The sequence below is a fragment of the Carassius auratus genome, chromosome 18, assembly GCF_003368295.1.
Source record: "Carassius auratus strain Wakin chromosome 18, ASM336829v1, whole genome shotgun sequence".
Taxonomy (NCBI): domain Eukaryota; kingdom Metazoa; phylum Chordata; class Actinopteri; order Cypriniformes; family Cyprinidae; genus Carassius; species Carassius auratus.
The window spans coordinates 12,580,042-12,598,935 of record NC_039260.1 but is presented as its reverse complement, the minus strand read 5'-3'; the positions used below and the strand labels follow the sequence as shown (position 1 = coordinate 12,598,935).

Sequence of the window (18,894 nt, the reverse complement as noted above, 5' to 3'; positions counted from 1 at the left end):
TAAAAATGAAAAATCATTTGCTCACTTTTTTTTGTCTCTATGTGTTTCTGTGCCCAACAACATTGCACACAGAGAGACATCTTCAGAATATCTTTTATACTTTAGACTTTTATAATGTTACAAAAAAGATATATTTTGAATAGATTCTGTTCTTTTGAACTATTCATCAAAGAATCCTGCAAAATATATCTCAGTTTCTACAAAAATAGGCACTAGAACTGTTTTCATTATTGCTAGTAATATGAAATGTTTCCTGAGCACCAAATCATCATAGTACAATGTTTTAAGTGATCATGTGACACTGAAGACTGGAGTAATGGCTGAAAATTCAACTTTACCATCATAGGAATTCTTTAAACCTATTAAAATATAAAACTGTTGTTTTAGCCTTAAAGGGATACTACACCCTAAAATTACAATTTTTCCATTAATCACTTACCCCCATGTTGTTCCAAACCTGTAAAAGCTCTGTTTGTCTTCAGAACACAATTTAAGATATTTTGGATGAAACCTTGGAGGCTTCAGACTGTCCCAAGTAAATAACAGTGTCAAGGTCCATAAAAGGTATGAAAAGTCATCGTCAGAATACTCCGTCTGCCATCAGACGTGCAATCTGGGTTATTCGAAGCAATGGGACACTTTTTGTAAGCAAAGAAAGCAAAAATAACGACTTTATTCAATAGTTCTTTTGTTTTGTTTTGTATTCAACTGTCTCCTGTGTCACTCCATATCCCCGTGCTGCTTATGCTCAAAGCTAAATACACGTAGAAACAGCGCATCCTTGTGGCGCGGAGGACACGGGGGTAAGTGATGATTGACAAAATTTTCATTTTGGCCCTTTAATGAGCATAAGAGATTACTTTAAAAAAAATAAAAATAAAAAAAATAGATCCTGCAGATTCCAAACCTTTGAACAGTAGTGTATATGTCTGGTAATTAGGATAAAATATATAAATCTGGTAAAATAGGGCAAAATTGTTTACTTTTTTTTCCATGGTAATACATGGAAAGTCAGTGTAATCATTAAACATTCTCCATTTTGAAACTGGCTCTTTGTTTTCCACACATTCAAGCTCTGAACAATCCACTTCCTCTAAAAAAAAATTCAATATTAAATCTCCTACAAGTGTTTTAAAGCTTCTAGCCTCCATTTATCATGTTCATATTGGCTCCAGATGGCACAAGTGTTCACCTCATTAGGGCTGACAGCTTAGAGCTGAGGTTGTCTGGTCTTCTGTGTCCCAGATGAAGGCATCATGTGGCCCATGTGATTGCAGCGCTGTGCTCCTTTGCTTTCATACGCAGGCTGGTGATGCTGGAGGATTTGCGATCTGGTTCGATGTTGAGATCAAATCCATTAATGGTTCCACCCACTCCAGAGTTGCCAAAAAAACTGCCCATGTGTGTCTGTCCCATGTTCCCACCAGGACTTGGCATACCGAGGAAATCAGACACACCACTAGCAGAGTGAGGGTGAGGGGTCATGCAGGAAGCTACGCTATCACAAGATACCACACAGCCAGGCACTGGCGAGGCTGCACTGCTGCCACTTAACCATGATGGGTTCTGAATCTAAAAAAGAAACAAAACATATTTATTCATTTAAACATATTTAAAAGTATGACTGAGTTATTTGAATCATTAAATGAAATGATTCATTCACAAGTGTCTGGCTGCATCCTAATATGCATAATTCCTAATACGCATAATTCCTATCAATTGCTGATCATTAATCTGTTGTATAAAGGCAATATCACTTTTGCAATAGTGTTGCTGGTCTAAGATCAGCATGGCTGTGATTCGGCTGCACGTCACATAATTTTATTAGTTAAACATTAAACACATACATTTTATGACTAAGCATCAAACGCAGTTTTTAAATTTAATCAATTATATTTGTTTATAGATCGAAATGTATGACTGTTAATGCAGATTTTCCTTTTACCTGTGCATAGTTTTCTGGTCGTGTAAGAAGAGGAAGCTCATATGCTGTTGAGAAGTGTGTTCGAACCTGCTGCATCTGACCAAAGCGTTCTCTTTTTCTCCATTTGGCCCGGCGATTCTGAAACCACACCTGCAGGAAAAAGGCCAAATATCTGATTATTGGAAATATCTGTCTGCAAAAGCCCAAGATTTGGAGGGAATACACTGTGTATTCGATTGTATAAACTTCATGCTGTTTCTATTTTGGTAATGAATTACTGATGCGGCTTATAATGGTGCACATTATTACTAAAGTCTATCTACTGAAAACTGGATTCTCCCAAAGTGACTTGTAGTGAAAAACTGAGCACATGCAAAGCCATAAATCCTAAGGTACATGAAAGCCATGCCACGGCTCTTTAGATGACGTCTTTAATGTGCTGTCCACACTGCGCTATTTATGTATGGATTTGAACTCTCCCCTGCCAGCACAGGTTGGAGCTCTGCTCTTTGATAGCTGTTCCTCTGTCTTGCTTATGTCTGGAGCAGGTCCACCTCATCAATCACAATGAGGCCAGTTCTGATTTGCTGTTAGTGCGCTGTAACACAAACCAACAACCCCAAACCACTGAGTGCTCTCAGACCTTAGACATAAGCTTCTATATATTATGATTTGTAAGTAAAGGTAATTAATATATATATATATATATATATATATATATATATATATATATATATATTATACATTATTTTCAAAACTTTTACTGGATATAATGAATGAATGAATGAATAAATTTATCCTTTTTTATTTTTCTTCTTCAGAACATGATCATTAGTAACAAAACATATTTTAACAGAAAATAATAAAATTAAAAGTCTCAGCATGTTCAAAAGAGAGGGAAAAAACAAGAAAGGAGAAGGAAGAAGCTAACTTATATTTGCCTTCCCCTTTTACAAATCTAGCTTTGAAACGGCTACTGTTTACTCTTGCAAGATATCTTTATCCTTATTGAGAAAAAACTTAATCATTTGAAGTACATTTATCTGAAAATAAATCACACAATATAATATGAATTTTTTTTTTTTTTATATATGCATAATGGCAAGAAACAGACTGTATGGTAATTCAAATCAACCTCTTGAAGAGGAAATTAGACATTTGTCCCATGTCCACCTTAATTTATATACTTTTCTAATATAGACATTTTAAATCTTCTTTTGAATTGAACAATATGTTTGCTTGCTTTAATTTTTACAGGTAAATTATTCCACAGCCTCACCCCGTTGACAGATATGTACATGCTTTTGAGTGAAGTACGTGTCATTGATTGAGAGAGATTTCCTCTCCTTCTTAAATTATATCTACTATCTCTTTCCTTAAACCATTTTTGAATATTATTAGGAAGTACTTTGTTTTTAGCTTTGTACATAATGTGTGTGGTCTTAAGATCCACTATGTCTTTAAATTTTAATTGTTTGTAATTTTAAAAATAATTCATTTGTATGAGCATGTTAGCCAAAATTGCAAACTATTCTCATTGCCGTTTTCTGCATAGTGCATATCGTCTTTAGGGTGGTTTTATAAGTATTCCCTTACGAAAGGAAAATATATTTACCAATATATTTCTTAAAATATATTGTGATATATTGTTATATATTATTTTTCCTTTTTATTTTCTAAAATAATATATATTTGAATACATTAAATAATATATTGATGATAGATATATTATATAATATATTGCAAAATATACAAATTATTGCCGCTATCAATATATATCAATATATAAGAATATATGATATTTTCCAATATACTGCAATATATTTTTGTTTCATAACGGTTGCCCCAAAGCTCTGTACAATAGGACAAATAAGGAAGAAAATGTTTCTGCTCTTGCTTGTTACATTAAATTACTAAAATCCAGAAATATAAATATATTAACATGCGTATGTCTGAAGCAGATTTTAAGGGATAGTTCACCCAAAAATGACATTTCTGACATAATATACTCACCCTCATTTCATTCCAAACAAATGCATTTCTTTTTTTTATTATTCTTTTTGTTTGCAGAACATTAAGGAAGAAATTTAAAAAAAATGTTGGTAACCAAATAGTTTTAGTTTCCATTGATTGCATGGACACAAAATATCATTTGGTTCATTTGGTTACCAACCAAAAAAAAAAAAATTTTTATTTTTATGTGGACTATCATTTAAAACCTTCATATCCAGTGTGTAACAAAGCTCTAAGTGAATGAAAACATCCTGCAAAGTTTAAAATCTGAAAGTGCACCGTGTATTAAGTTATTGTCTCTCAAAAGACTTAACTCTGAATCAATGAAACGAGTTGTTTTAAAAACGAATCCCAAGCGGTTTCATGATTACGTCAACATGAAACATTAGCATATTGCCTGCCCAATTGTTGGTCTTTTCGCATTGGTCTGAATGAAAATGCAAATTATATCTTTGCCACAAGGTGCAGCTTTTGGAGCTGTAACGCTGTACACAAAACAGCACTGCGCTCACAAAGACTGCTTTATCAGTCAGGCACGATTCAATCAAAATGAGACCAATCGACCAATCGCCGCAGATTAGAATCACGCAAAGGAGGGGTTTGGAAAAAAGATGGAAAAATTGTTGAACGAATCGTTTGGGAGTTGTTGAGCAATTAAGGTAAATATAAATGCATATTATAAAACAATGAAAGTGTTTTTTGTCGTTGCTTGCATGTATTGGGGCTCCCAATACTAAACTACGAACCTTTCATTACCCATAATAGGGGCACTTTAACTTTGCAGAATTTATTACAGGTAAAATAATGAGTAAATATGTAAATTCAGTCAGATTTTTTCTACCTTATATATATGCATGACTTACTTTATATCAGTATAAATTTAACACCGTCAAATATGTTGATAATAAAGCAATAGAGGACAAAACATAAACCATTGGAGTTCAGTATTCAAGGCATTTTCTGACATTTACATCATCTCATTCATTATTTACTTACTCATTATTGAATCAAACAGACATGCATCTATTGTGTTCAGATGAGAGATTCCATTCATTTATGGAACAGATGTTTGTTTTTCCAATATGATCCTGTCAAGTTTCTCCCTCAGCCATGATAGAGAAGGTTTGTTTCTATGTTTCTACCCAAATGAAACCCACATGCACACTGTCAGTAAAACAAAAGGTTTTATGAATTAGAAAAATTGGTCTCCAGTCACCAATGGGCCAAACAGATTTCAACACTCTGGTATGTTATTTATGGAAGATGACTCTCATATTTAAGTAGTTATCCATTTATGCATGAATATGCTTTCATGGACTATTTTAAAGGTCAGCGGCAATCTCTCCATTCCATTGATCTTAAACTGGGATTGTGGGATGTATCTCTCTGTCCAGTCACACTACAGTTTCCAAAAGCCTCAAGAGCCCTAGACAGGGTAACAGACTATGGCACGCTGCGGTCACTAGAAAGGGGAACCATAAAAGCAATAAAATATACAATACATTTCCACTTTTCTTTATTTAAGCTACAAAATATATTGCTTGAATTAGCTTACGTTTTCCTCTAGGAGCCATTTGTATATGAAGTAATTTGATCTTTCAGCCCAATGTCATGGCCTGCTCCTGACATCCAAGTGCCATCACGATCATGTCATCTGTTTTGGGAATCTTTGTAATTTAATCCCAGTTTTTTTGGACATTTATATTGTTTTTCCTTGGTCTACGAAATTTAGAGCAATCAGAGATAATGACCAAAGATCAATGACCCGAGTAGCATCTATATACTTTCTGTATTTATGTTGTTCCTCTTTCCTCTACAAGGGTGGAAATGTGCTGAAGATGAATTGAAGGACATTGTTCAATGTAAATCTTTTTTACATTAAACATTTGGTTTAACGGCTAAACTAAACCAGATGAGCAGACTGTAAGGCATTGTAGAGGTATGGAAGCCATTTTCTGCAGCACAATAAAAAAGTAAAAAGGTAATTGTGACTTTTTCACAATTCCAACTTATTTCTCACAATTCCATTATAAATATATATATATATATATATATATATATATATATATATATATATATATATATATATCTTGAAATCTGTACTTTTTTTGCACAATTCTGACTTTATTTCTCATAATTATGAGATTATATCTTGTAATTTTAAGTTAACATCTCGCAATTCTGACTTTTTCACTTAAATGCAAGTTTATAAAAAAAATTCTCACATTTGCAATTTCTGATTCTGACATTTTGAAAATGACAGATTTATGGCAAAATTATAACTATTTCTTGCAGTTGTGAATTTATATCTTGTAATTTTTCAACTTGCAATTTAAACTTTTTTTCTCAGAATTCCAAGTTCACAATTCTGACTTTATTTCTCGCAACTGGGAACATACTGTATATCTTCCGATTTTGAGTTAACATCTCACAATTAAGATTTTTTTCTCAAAATTGCAAATTTATACAATCCTCATTATTTCTCGCAAATATTGAGTTTATATGTTGAGTTAACATTTTGCAATTCTGCGTTTATTTCTCAAAATTGCACATTTACTGTATATTTTGCAATTTTGAGGTAATAACCCGTATTTTAGTCTTTTTCTCAGAACTGCAAGGCAACATCGCAACATTATTTTGCGAAAAAAAATTATTGTTACGCTGAGTTTGTCTACAGCATTTCTGTTCTTTCATCATTCTCAGATGCAGTCTTTCTCCTTCGCTCTTCCTTTTTCTTCAATCTCAAAATCTGAAGGGAAATAAGGATGTTAGAAAGTGAAAGGGGAGAATGTTCAGGCTGGAGTTTGTTTACATTTCATGTTTAATTTCCTGACGCCTAAGCCCCCGGCTTTCCAGAGCTGCCCCCTCTGACCTCTCAGAGAACCACAGATTGAAGCAGTGGACCTTTTGTGTGGATCCACAGACACACACATACACATAATCTCATTGCACGCTGCCTTAAGCACATGTTATATGACTGCCTCACTACACATATGTGCTTGCATCTCAATATGCATGTTTAGAAAATAAAAAGATACCAAATTACATTCCATATGTTCCAAGTACTGTATGTCCCAAGGACAAAAACTATGATATCATCCAAAGCATCCTCTTTTACAGAGTGTGAAAGAGGGGAAAAGTGCTGTCTGATAGAGAGAGCGAGCAGGACAGAGCAACAGCCAGCACTAAACAACAGCGCTGGGGAGGAAAGCAGGAGGGGCTCATCTCAATTACGTATGTCTGTAGGTATTTTTTTGAAATACGGGTCAAACCCTGTAGTCACTCAACAGAGTCTGCACTGTGTTGTCAGCCTGCAGAGGTAATTCGACTCGTGTGTGTGTGTGTGATAGCTGGTTCTGTTTGGACTCAGAATGAATGCAGTTACGGCACTGCACCCTCAAAACATGGCCAGGTTCCTGACAACGCCTCACTCTTTTCATGGAAATTGATTATGCCATCTCAAACTGTGTTTTCTTCCCCTGGCAGACAACGTGTGTTTCTTCCTCCCTAACTCTTCTTAACATCCTTAAACACTGTGGTGTAGAGAGGTACATTAAACAGGGACTAGAAGTTTGGAAATAATTTTTGGGTCCGGCTTCTCTGTCATGATGTGAGAATTGAGATCTGAGTCTGGCACAGCAGAGGCTATTATCCAATTTTCTTCGCAGAGCAGAACTTAAAAGTGCAGAATCTACAGACTTTATGCTTTGATTTGGGGAGGAACCTACAGAATTCTGAGGAAAAGTGTTTAAAATGTAAAACTGAGTTGCTAGAATTAAATGGAGCTCCTAGAAAATACATTCTGATTTACTGAGAGTATTGTCGAATAATAATTATTATAATATTACATATTAATGAAAGTGTTCATGCTTAATAGTAATAGTCAAAATGATAAAACTGCTGTTTCACAAACTGAAGAACACTTTTTGTAATAACTGAGAGGCTACATAGAAATAAAAATAACTGTCAATATTGATTTCTAAATAACTGCAGCTCTTCTGAAGTGTACATAAATCTAAAGCATATTGTCATCTACAGAGCAAATTATTACAAAGATGGGCTAACCAGGCCTACCTGAACCCTTGCTTCTGTGAGGTCTGTCCTGAGTGCTAGTTGTTCTCGAGCATAGACATCTGGGTAATGTGTCTTCTGGAAAACCTTCTCCAGCTCCTCGAGCTGAAAGCTGGTGAAGGTGGTGCGGTTCCGTCTCTTCTTGCCTTTGTTGCTCTCAGCCTCACTCTTGTCCAGAGGACTGCCGAGCTCAGGGACAGGCCGTTCTGTCTGACCTTTGACCCCGGAGTCTTTCACATTGATGTAACTACCATCAATACCTGTGGGATCAGCAGACTGAGGCATCTCTGTGTCTGTCAATCCAGTGCCATCTTTACCTGGAAATAGACATAATCAGTTGTGAATTCAGTGTTTGCACAAAATATAGGAGAAAGAGGGTTTATGTTGTCCTGTTTCTCAACCCATTACCATCCTTACAGAAAAGTATCTTAATTACTTGAAGCAGTGTTGATAAAGTCTCTGAAGTGTGGAGACAATTTAACAATCACAAAACCTCTCATCTGCTCCTATACAAATATTCTTTATTTCAACATAAACAGGGTTGTGTTGTCACCTCTAATGTAAAACAAGCCTTAGTTGAAAATATGTTCTCCATGTTGGAGGACTGAATCAGTATCTCGATGGAAGTACGAACCTGCCAGGATTGTAAGTAAATAAACAAGACATGCCTGTTCACATCATGCTCTACTGAGGCTCTCAGTTCCATGATCGTTTCAACAGTGTGTGTTACAGTCCCAGTATGAACCCTTTCCACTCATTTTTGCTTATTTTGTAATTGATTTAATTTTAAGGATGCTGAGCTTTGACAAAATTTAAGCTTGACTGGAAATAATGAACTTTTTTAAAAAAAGTAAGTATCTTTAACTATTATAAACTACGATTTAATTATTTGATATAATGCACTCATTATGTACTGCACATACATGTTTATAAATTGCATATATTGCATATTTAAATAAAATAATGTTACTACATTTATAATTATACTATTGTATAATAATACAATACTGACCCTTTTATGACCCCTTAGCCCCTTTAACTTAACCATACCATAAAAACCGTCCAAAGTCTTTGATTGCAATTCCATCACAAGAATTTTTTTTATTCTATATTTCAATGCAAAATCACTTTTTTTTTTTAAACAAAACAACAACAACAAAAAATTGAAATGAAGAAATGCATCAGTGTCATGTATTTTCCTGTTTTACCATAGCTCTTGTGATATGGCATGGCAGGTCAGAATCAAAGGTAATCATGGGCCAGCTTTAGCCTGCAGTGCTTGGTATGAGCATCCCTGGTTTAGAGTATCAGTTTTTGCCATAACTTTTTTTTTAATATAACACACTGCCTTTATCTCTCTGTGTTTGGCAGACAACTCATCATAATTGCTGTGGTGAGCACTTTCAGTCCCACCCTGCTGTCTTTCCTTGGCTGTTTAGCCCATGTTATTCTGAATCTGCGTACCACCAAAGATTTTAAACAGTGCCATTGCATGTTTTCCATTTCAGAGCCAAAGCTCCTTGGTTTTGGCTAACATTATGCATTGACAGCAATAGTCTGGGTTTGAAAACAGTCCAAATGCTTGGGGATTTTAGAGTTGCTCTGTGTTATTGTTTGCTTGCTACAGTATATAGAATGCAGAATCTAACTAATGACTGGGAGATATACATTTCATCAAATACTCTTTTTAAAAAAGCTGCAAAATGCGCTATTTGAAACATTGCAGAAGCCTGCATTTGCATTAACTAGTCTGTGCCTGGCCATTTATACTTGATATATAACAGCACTCGTTGACACAATGCCTCAGCACTTCAACAGAATTCAACAGTGCCTTGACTTAACTTCATTGCGCAATGGTAACTCGTTATTTAGCTGATGCCTTTAGCCACAGTGACTTACAACACATTTATTTCAGAGCCAGTTCCCTAGTAGTAGCCCTGGATAAAATATATTGCTCAAGGGTGCACTAGTGAAAGGGTGTCTCTGTAAATACAACAACAATTCCATGAGGATATCACCTGTTACCTTTGGACAGTCTGCCCATTTAACATTAGATTACATTTATGCATTTGGCAGGTGCTTTTATCCAAAGCGAATTGCATTGCAAGCTATACATTTCGTCAAGTTAATCTATTCCTTGGGTATTAAACCCATGATCCCATGATCCCATGATCCCATGATCCGTCGCTAGTAGGGTGAAAGGTGTTTTTAAGCCTTGCCACTTGCCAATTTAAACATTCAATAGAGTTTAAAGCATTCAAAAACAAGTCGCGGAAAAGCTCAACTGAGTAGCTGGTTACTCGCCCGCTGTGTTCACACACTGTGAGCCGCGTCTCACAGACAGCAACAATGAACCGAGCTCTCCTTTGCAAATTTTTCTTCGAAGTTCCTCCTGCACTTGAACGAACAAATACAAATTGCAGTTGTTTAAACAAACAGAAAAAAAGTGAAAGAGCTCAATTCAGGAGCTCTGGTGTTCAGGGCTCATGCAGAGAGAGGCGGCTCAAAACGCTTGAACACTGAATTTGCTTCTTTTTGCTCTTGTACTGACAAATACATACAAAATGTTTTAAAATACCCGTCTTGGAAAGTATGTTCGAAAAAGCTGTCGGTTATGTCTTAAGTGACCTTAAACAGATGAGGAAAAAATCAGATGTGAGGGCCTTCATTGTCTCTTAAAGTGACCGCGCCTAATTTAGCAACTAGCTGCTGTAATGATAATCCAAGAAAATGCAAGAAAGAAAATCACTCACAGCTCTTGAATGAATTACATTTGTAGTCTTAACAACAATTAATGCACAGTCAAACCAACAAATCTCAACTCAACTAAACAAATTAGGATCATTCTTAAGACAAAAAAAAAGATATATATATATATATATATATATATATATATATATATATATATATATATATTTATATTTATATATATATATATATATATATATATATATATATATATATATATATATATATATATATATATATATATATATATATATATATATATATATATATATATATATATATACTTAAAATTGGACTTCAAGCAACTTGGGCTATGAGCTTCTCCACCCTTCCTCCAGACTTTTATATGACATTGGTTTCCAAATGAAATACAAAACTTGCTTTCATCTAAAAAGAGGACTTTGGACCACTGGGCAACAGTCCAGTTCTTCTTCACCTTAGCCCAGGTGAGACGACTCTGATGTTGTCTGTGGTTCAGTTAATTCCTTGACACATCTGTGTGTGGTGGCTCTTGATGCCGTGACTCCAGCATCAGTCCATTCTTTGTAAAGTTCACTCAAATTCTTGAATCGATTTCGCTTGACAATCCTCATAAGGCTGCGGTTCTCTCGGTTAGTTGTGCATCTTTTTCTACCACATATTTTCCTTCCACTCAAATTTCTGTTAACATGCTTGGATACAGCACTCTGTGAACAGCCAGCTTTTTCGGCAATGAATGTTTGTGGCTTACCATCCTTGTGAAGGGTGACAATGATTGTCTTGTGGACTACTATCAGATCAGATCAAATCTTCCCCATGATTGTGTAGCCTAGTGAACCAAACTGAGAGACCATTTTGAAGGCTCAGGAAACCTTTGCAGGTGTTTTGAGTCGATTAGCTGATTGGCATTTCACCATATTCTAATTTGTTGAGATAGTGAATTAGTGGGTTTTTGTTAAATGTGAGCCAAAATCATCACAATTAAACGAACCAATGACTTAAACTACTTCAGTCTGTGTGTGTTGAGTTTATTTAATGCACGTTTTTCACAATTTGAGTTGAATTACTGAAATAAATGAACTTTTCTACCACATTCTAATTTATTGAGATGCACCTGTATGTACGTGAGCATAGCAAAATAATGAGAACTGTGACTTATTATACCCCAAAATTATTCATGACCAGCAAACTCCAGCTACAGATCTGTTTGTTAGCATGATGCTATACTACTTGAGACACAATAATGCACAACTAGTACCAGATTCCTTCCTACAAGCTCACATCCCTACCGCAGGTGACAATATGTATATGAACATTTTCCTAAGGTCATAATAGCAAATATCCCATTTGGAAACAAATCTAATAATGAATAAATCACATCTTTTACAGTTCTACTTCAGTACTGATGTTGGTATTGCAAAAGTCCTCCAGCCTAACCTTTTCTTGCATTTTACTTTCTGTTACACTAATAACACTTTTAAATAATAAAATTCACAATTAAATCCATTGTTATGGATTCTTTTTGGAACCGTAGATGCCAGTAAAGAACTATTATTTTCAATAAGGTTCTAATTTTAAACAAGAAAGTTCTAATCTAAGTTACCTGGTCCAAAAAAATATGGCCTCTAACTGAAAAACTCAAGCAATTAATTGATTGTTCACTTTTGACACTTATGTATGTTGTGGATACAGGTATCTGTGCAAAGCAAAACTTCCAGATGTTCCTATGAGAAGATCAATGCTTGCGAGCGGCACAGGAATGTGGATTCTGTGGGAAACCAGGACAGTGTTTCCGTTAAATCTGAGCTCCTGATAAATGACCTCACACATGACTCCCATATATTGCAGAACTGTGCCAGCTTTCTGTCTCCAAGACTTCACTCCCAGATGTGCACTATAACTTAAAATAGCTCCTGAAAAGGATGGGAATATTATTGTCTTCATTGCATGCACTGTAAATTATTTTGCATATTGCTGAATATGTATAGAGATATGTGTGTTTACATCTGTGTGAGTGTATAATCTAGCATAGTTTTACAGTATATGGTAAATGGTAAATGTATATATAGCAATTCAGCTGTAGTTTCCAGAACTTTACTGTTAAATCTTTTAGCAATTTTTTACAGTAGGCTACTTTTTTTTTATTTAACTTAAATCTGCACTAAAAAAATAAATAAAAAATAAATAAATAAAATAAAATACCTGTAAAATTAAAAACATCATACATCATTTATGCAAAATGAGGGTAACAGAAGCAATCAAAAAAACGAAAGAGCAATAGTTATAGAACTGTTGTGATTTCAGTTAGTCTAATGCAGTACAAATAGCAAGTTTTATAAATATTTTCCCTCGTGTTTGATTGTGCCATTCTGTCCACCTGTGCTCTATTAACTATCCTTTGTGCCTCCCTGTTTAAGCTAAAGTCTGTTCGGTTTGTCTTTGTCTGGTGTTGAAGTTCAGTTTTTAGACGTATTTATGTGTGTGTCACAATACTGTGTCGGAAGGAACACGGAGTCGAGAATAATTCCTTATTAGTCCTTATTAATCCAACACAGGGGTAAATCCAACATCGAACACAGGAGAAAGACACATATACTGACTTGTAAACCCAACAAACACAGACTGAAAGAACGTGGGTTATAAAGACAGGCTAACGAGTGGCTAAGGAGACACACCTGGAAACTAATCAATCAAGGAGGGACAGAAACTGGGTCACACAGAACATGGGGAATGGAGCACATGCAGGGAAAACACAACATTATGAGTCCATGGGTGTGACATTACCTCCCCCTCCCGGAAGGAGTCAAAGCGACGGAAGGACGAGGAGTCCTAAGGTGCAGGATGGTCGACGCCAGATCAAGGCAGAGCCCGAGGGATGAGGGAGCCACGAGGAGCTTATGGACTGCTGGGCCACAGATGAGAGGAGGGAGCTGTGAGCCATGGTGGAGCTGATGGGTCAATGGGCCTAGGCGAAGTCCAGGCCTCGAAGGCTAGAGGCGGAGGTGAGGGAGACTCCGATGACGCTGGAGGATGGCTGTCCCATGGAGCTCGCACCGCATTGATAGTGGGCTGAGGGTGAGCTGAGGGCATGCCAGATGACAGCGGTGGAGGATGCAGGAGTTGGTGGGAGGGCGGTCCTTTTGGTGCCTGTGCCTTACTGCACACACTGCTGCGTGTCAGCAATGTTGTTATGCGTTACTTTTAAAAGAAACTTTTCCCAACACTGGGTTAGATTTAGGGATGTAAAATGTGGTCATGCAGAATATGTGCTTGATAAGTACTAATAAACAGTCGTTATGTTAATAATAATTATTATTATTATATGCATGCTAATAATCAACTAGTTAATAGTGAGAATTGGTCCATAAACTAAAGTCTTACCTTATTCATTTCCAAAAGCTATATAAATATTTAATAAACTGTCCTGTTCGACTGTTATAGATAGTAACTGTAAACCAGTTAACAGGCTTTTATATTTTTACAATCTTTTATTGTTAAAATTACAATTATGTTGGATAGTGTAGGCCATTGCGTCTGTTTTTATGTGGCAAATGACTCATGAAAAAAAAAGCTTTGTTTTCATTCCATCTCCAAATACCCCAAAAGCCTCTTACCTTGTAGGCCATGTAATACACCAGGTAAGAATGTGACTTCATGTTGTATCCTTATAGTTTAGGGATACAGCAAGGATAAACAGCAAGAACTTCATTGTCCTTTACTCAAAGCTTAATTTAATTTAAATATTTTGTCACACCTCTGAAAACCGTTATCCACACAATTAGTCGACATACCAGACAACTGTGCAGAATTAATCAAATGTGTAAAACCTTTAAGATTCAAGCTCCACAGATCAAGCTTGCTACAGTAAATGTTTAATAGCCAACTTAATATTTCATCAATTGTTGAATGCTGGTTTATTTGCACATGTCATTTTGTATGGAAAGGTTATGTAAACCAGTCAGCTTTGTCATTTTAGGCCTCCAGTGGTGGGGGAATGAAAGCATGAATGATATCTCTGGGAGGCCGTACCACACATCTGCCTCTGAATAATGATATACCCCCTACTGCTGCGACTCATGAATCACTCAGGTTTTTGGAGAGGTTTCATGCTTTGGTATGGTAATCCATTAATTATTTCCCATTTACAAAAATGTATCAAATTTTGAACTGATTTCATAAGAACTGTCAGATTACAGAATTAGTTGGGGATTTATCCTGACATTCCTTCTTTGGAAGCAGTACTACTAAAAGATTGATACTCAAGTCAGCTCTTATGTACAATTAAAAAAAGTAAAAATAATAATAATAATAATAATAATAAAAAAGTTTGGCCGTGTATTATAGTTTTCAACAGTTTCAACCCATGATAAACATACTCTGTTACTGTCACTGTATATTTACAGGGCTCTGATTGGCTGGAAAGAGCTAACCCCCTACCATATTTTGGATATAGGTGGTGTGATCAAAAGTTTACAACCCGCACTTGAAGAAGTGTTATCTTGAGTCAGAGTACATCTTCCCTTCTCTCTGTGTTGATCAAAAGTTTGTCCCACATTCTCAGTTTCCAGTGTTCTCCGACTGGTCAATCAGACTTTGCATGAGGCTTGATCTTACCCCTTGACATCTACAGCTCAAACCACAAATACTCTCCAAGTATGGTGTGGGAACCACACAGTGTCCGTTCTCCTCAAACCGCAGACAGGAAAAAAGCTCTAAGTACAGCGCATCATCTAAAATTAATATCTTCATGAAAGGGATTATCTCATATCCTCATGCCCACTTACACCCAGGAATTTGGTATTACTAACAATTTTAAAAACATTATTTTCTGAAAACCTTGTATTAAAATATCACATCCAGTATTTTTTTAAACATTTTTTGTATTTACTAATAACCCCTAAATATCACTCCTAAGTTTACTATTGTCTCTTTAAATGTGATTATTATTAGCCTACAGAAGACAATAAACATTGTATGTAGCCTACATATGTACAATAACAAGAATATTATTTGTTTTGATTTTACTGTACTATACTTTAATGAAAGAGCAGTAAATGCAAGGCTATGCAGTCCTTTTTGCGTGTGTGTGATTTGTTTGCTTGTTTTGTTTTAGTCATTTCTAATAATAATCTGGATGCTTGATTTCCCGAAGATCTTAATGGTTTGAATGCTAAGATTGTTTTCGATAGAATTAATCAGAGTAATTCTTTTGATAGCAGTTGAAACCTCCTGTGCAGAAAAATACAAATAGGCTACAAGATACAAATAGACCTACACTATACCATATTTCATATTGTTTACCTATTTTTATTTACTCACTCACTCAGAGCAGCATATTAATCATTTAATTTCAACTGTCTTAAATTGTCGTAATAAACAGACTGTTCTGACTACATGCATGGGGAAAAAATACGAGATGGTAGGCTGAAATAAAAAATAATTAAAGCTTAAATTAACTATACAAATAACTTAATGAATCGATTAGTATTTTTCTGACGCCAATAACAGCCTGCCTTAATGTAGCCTTAAAGACGTTGATGATACATTCGGTGTCTGTTTTCACTGGTCTGCGGTCAACACATCGTAAATAGCCCAGGCGTGATTTACAGCCACGAAGATGGATTTTCATGCCACTGTTTGTAAGTAAGAAGAGGATGCTAATCTGTCTTTAAGTCACTGTATGCATTTAGTAACATCTTTCCATGACTTCTGCTTTGATTGTTTATGAGACCACCAGTCGAATTGTTAGTATTTCGGAGTAAAATCCACCAGAATCTTCTGCAACATCTGAGTGACAAAATGTAGGATGTGACATATAACAGGCGAGAATGAATGTGGATTTGAATAATTTTCAGCCTTACGGTTTAGCATAATGGTCCGATAAATCATTCTAAGGCAAAGTCTATTTTATAATAATAGGCTAGGTTATACATGTCTGAATAAATGAATCGGGCCTAATTATGTTTAACATTTATTTAGCGAAATAAAAACATAATTCGATTTAATAAATACAAAGATGTCATGAAGAAAAATCAATCCTAGACAGTTTTGCGCTAATGTCAGTAACAGGGATTTAGATTTTTAGATTTTGCGGATAATATTAGTTTACCATTTTAAAGTTGTTGGGTTTTTTTTTTCGGACTAAATAATTTTCTGAATAAATAATTTTCAGAATAAAATATTCTAAATATTCAAAGTTTCAACTACACTTTTTTATCATTTATTTAAAACAAAAAGTGTGGGACGTCAGCACCACTTTGACTCTGGCTATTTTAACATTTAAGGCAAGGTTTTTTTTTTTTTTTTTTTTTTTTTTTGCGGGGAGTGCTGTGCATGTTATAACAAATGTGCGAAAGTTGAAGTTTATAGGCTACTCAGATTGTTAAAGGCCTTATTTTACCCTCAACCGGTATATGTTACACGGAGAAATTATCAGAGGTGGAAATCGGACCAAATTGTAGGCCTATGCAATTTCCGAGGACATACAAAAAAATGAACACACAAACCATGTAGCCTACCATAGATGCCACTCACCATAACACGAGATGAGCGCGCCGTCCTTCAGTTTGCTGTCTTCAGGGGGAGTTTTGCATGTGGGTCTCTGCATGAAAAGATGGTACTTGCTGTAGGCGCTCTCGGGTGTGCTATCATCCAGTGACGGACACTCTTGGTGGAAAGGACTCGGTGGCTTGTCCCCGTAAGATTGACCTTTGGCGGGGAGGAAAATGGGACTGTATTTGGAGTCGCTCGGCTGGAACGTCCTGTAAGGACTGTCCTGTTGGACTCTCCCTTGCCCTGGTGATGGCGAATAATATGAATCCATTGAGTTCATATCGCAGTATGAGACGCACGTTTCTGCGTTCATACCGACGAAAATAGAAAAAGAAAAAAAATATCCTTACTTTTTTATTATTATTTGTAAATCTAAACGTCACCCTCGCTCGAGTCTCCTCTCATTCACAGACATGCACTTTCTCACACACCCACACCAGGGCGACAGCTGGGGTTGGTTAAAATGATTCAGATGTTTTCCAGAGACGAGGCAAAAGCAAATGCTAGAAAGCGTCTTTTAAGGTATGCAGGAGAGAGAGAGAATTCTGGACGCAGGATGTTGTCCTGGTGTCTGCTGGCGTCGGTGGTCCAATCATGATAACTGAGAGGTCAGCTAACACGTGAGGAACACAACGCATGACAGTAATGCAATTAGGGACATGACTGACTGACTATAATGTCATACACAAACATTTTGCACGAAAATGTTTGAAAAACTTCCCTCATTACTTAATTCAAAATAGTTAAAAACTGCAAATGCAAAATATATGAAAAAAGAGATAAATGCAATTAAATCAGCTTTACTGCTGGCTGTGAAGTTGTAAAGCCAAAAGACAAATGAGTTAGATGAGTTACCCGATCACCACCTTTGAATAAGTTAAATAAGTTATAAGACTCTGTAGAAAATAAATAAATAATAATATTGGATTTTCACAATTTTTATATGTCTTAATGTCACATTTTGTTCTGTATTTTTATCAGTATGTTTTAATAATAGCCTATTGCAAGCATGCAAATGACTGAAAATAACAGCGTTTGCAGCTCTGACAGCTTTAACTGTCTAATGGCATCCATCTGCATCTCACCAACAATGTGCTCAGCAGCTCTACGAACAGAGTCATGTTTTTGCTTGTATGTTTGTTTTTGTTTGGTTTTGGCCAAACATAGCCTATTACATTTTTGCAGTACAAGGACAGTACAAACATCTGTGTATATTTCTGCGGTCGCAGATAATTTTAAGCTAGGCTAATCAGTGATATATGTGAGAAGTTTTTTTCTCTAATGAAGTTGCATATTTTATAAAAAGGAAGCTGTATAATATGCAATCTCTCCAAGACTGTATTCTTGGGAACTGAACCTGTGATTTTTGCATTGCTTTTGGCATGCACTAGTTCAGTTACTACGTTTGGTTTGTAAGTCTGTAATTTTTGTACTTTATTCAACAATTTATATGATGTAATAGCACACATGCATTGTCAGAACAACAGCAACAATAACTTTAACCATTACAATGCTGCATCATTGAAGGCTTATAACTGATTGTATCCACCAAAAAATGTATTTTCTAATCTGTTTATAATGAATTTATAAATTTTCAGCAAATTTAT

The 18,894-nt window shown here is 35.6% G+C and overlaps 1 protein-coding gene across 1 annotated transcript; it reads right to left on the bottom strand.

Annotated features, from left to right (window-relative positions):
- Positions 1-710: 710 nt before the first annotated feature.
- On the bottom strand, positions 711-17,853 carry LOC113118480 (homeobox protein aristaless-like 4). Its single transcript, XM_026287694.1, has 4 exons — positions 17,270-17,853; positions 8,012-8,325; positions 1,946-2,074; positions 711-1,572 (listed from the first exon to the last, which is right to left on the bottom strand). Exons 1-4 carry the CDS (start codon positions 17,598-17,600, stop codon positions 1,255-1,257), a joined length of 1,092 nt encoding a protein of 363 aa, XP_026143479.1. The 5' UTR covers positions 17,601-17,853; the 3' UTR covers positions 711-1,254.
- Positions 17,854-18,894: the final 1,041 nt, after the last annotated feature.

Bases quoted from the DNA above. Each gene is read 5' to 3' on its own strand.
- LOC113118480 (XM_026287694.1), bottom strand. From the start codon at position 17,600: ATGAACGCAGAAACGTGCGTCTCATACTGCGATATGAACTCAATGGAT. The intron at 8,326-17,269 runs GTGAGTGGCATC...GTCTATTTCCAG, and splicing joins CGCGCTCATCTCGTGTTATG to GTAAAGATGGCACTGGATTG. The intron at 2,075-8,011 runs GTAGGCCTGGTT...TTTTTCCTGCAG, and splicing joins TCACAGAAGCAAGGGTTCAG to GTGTGGTTTCAGAATCGCCG.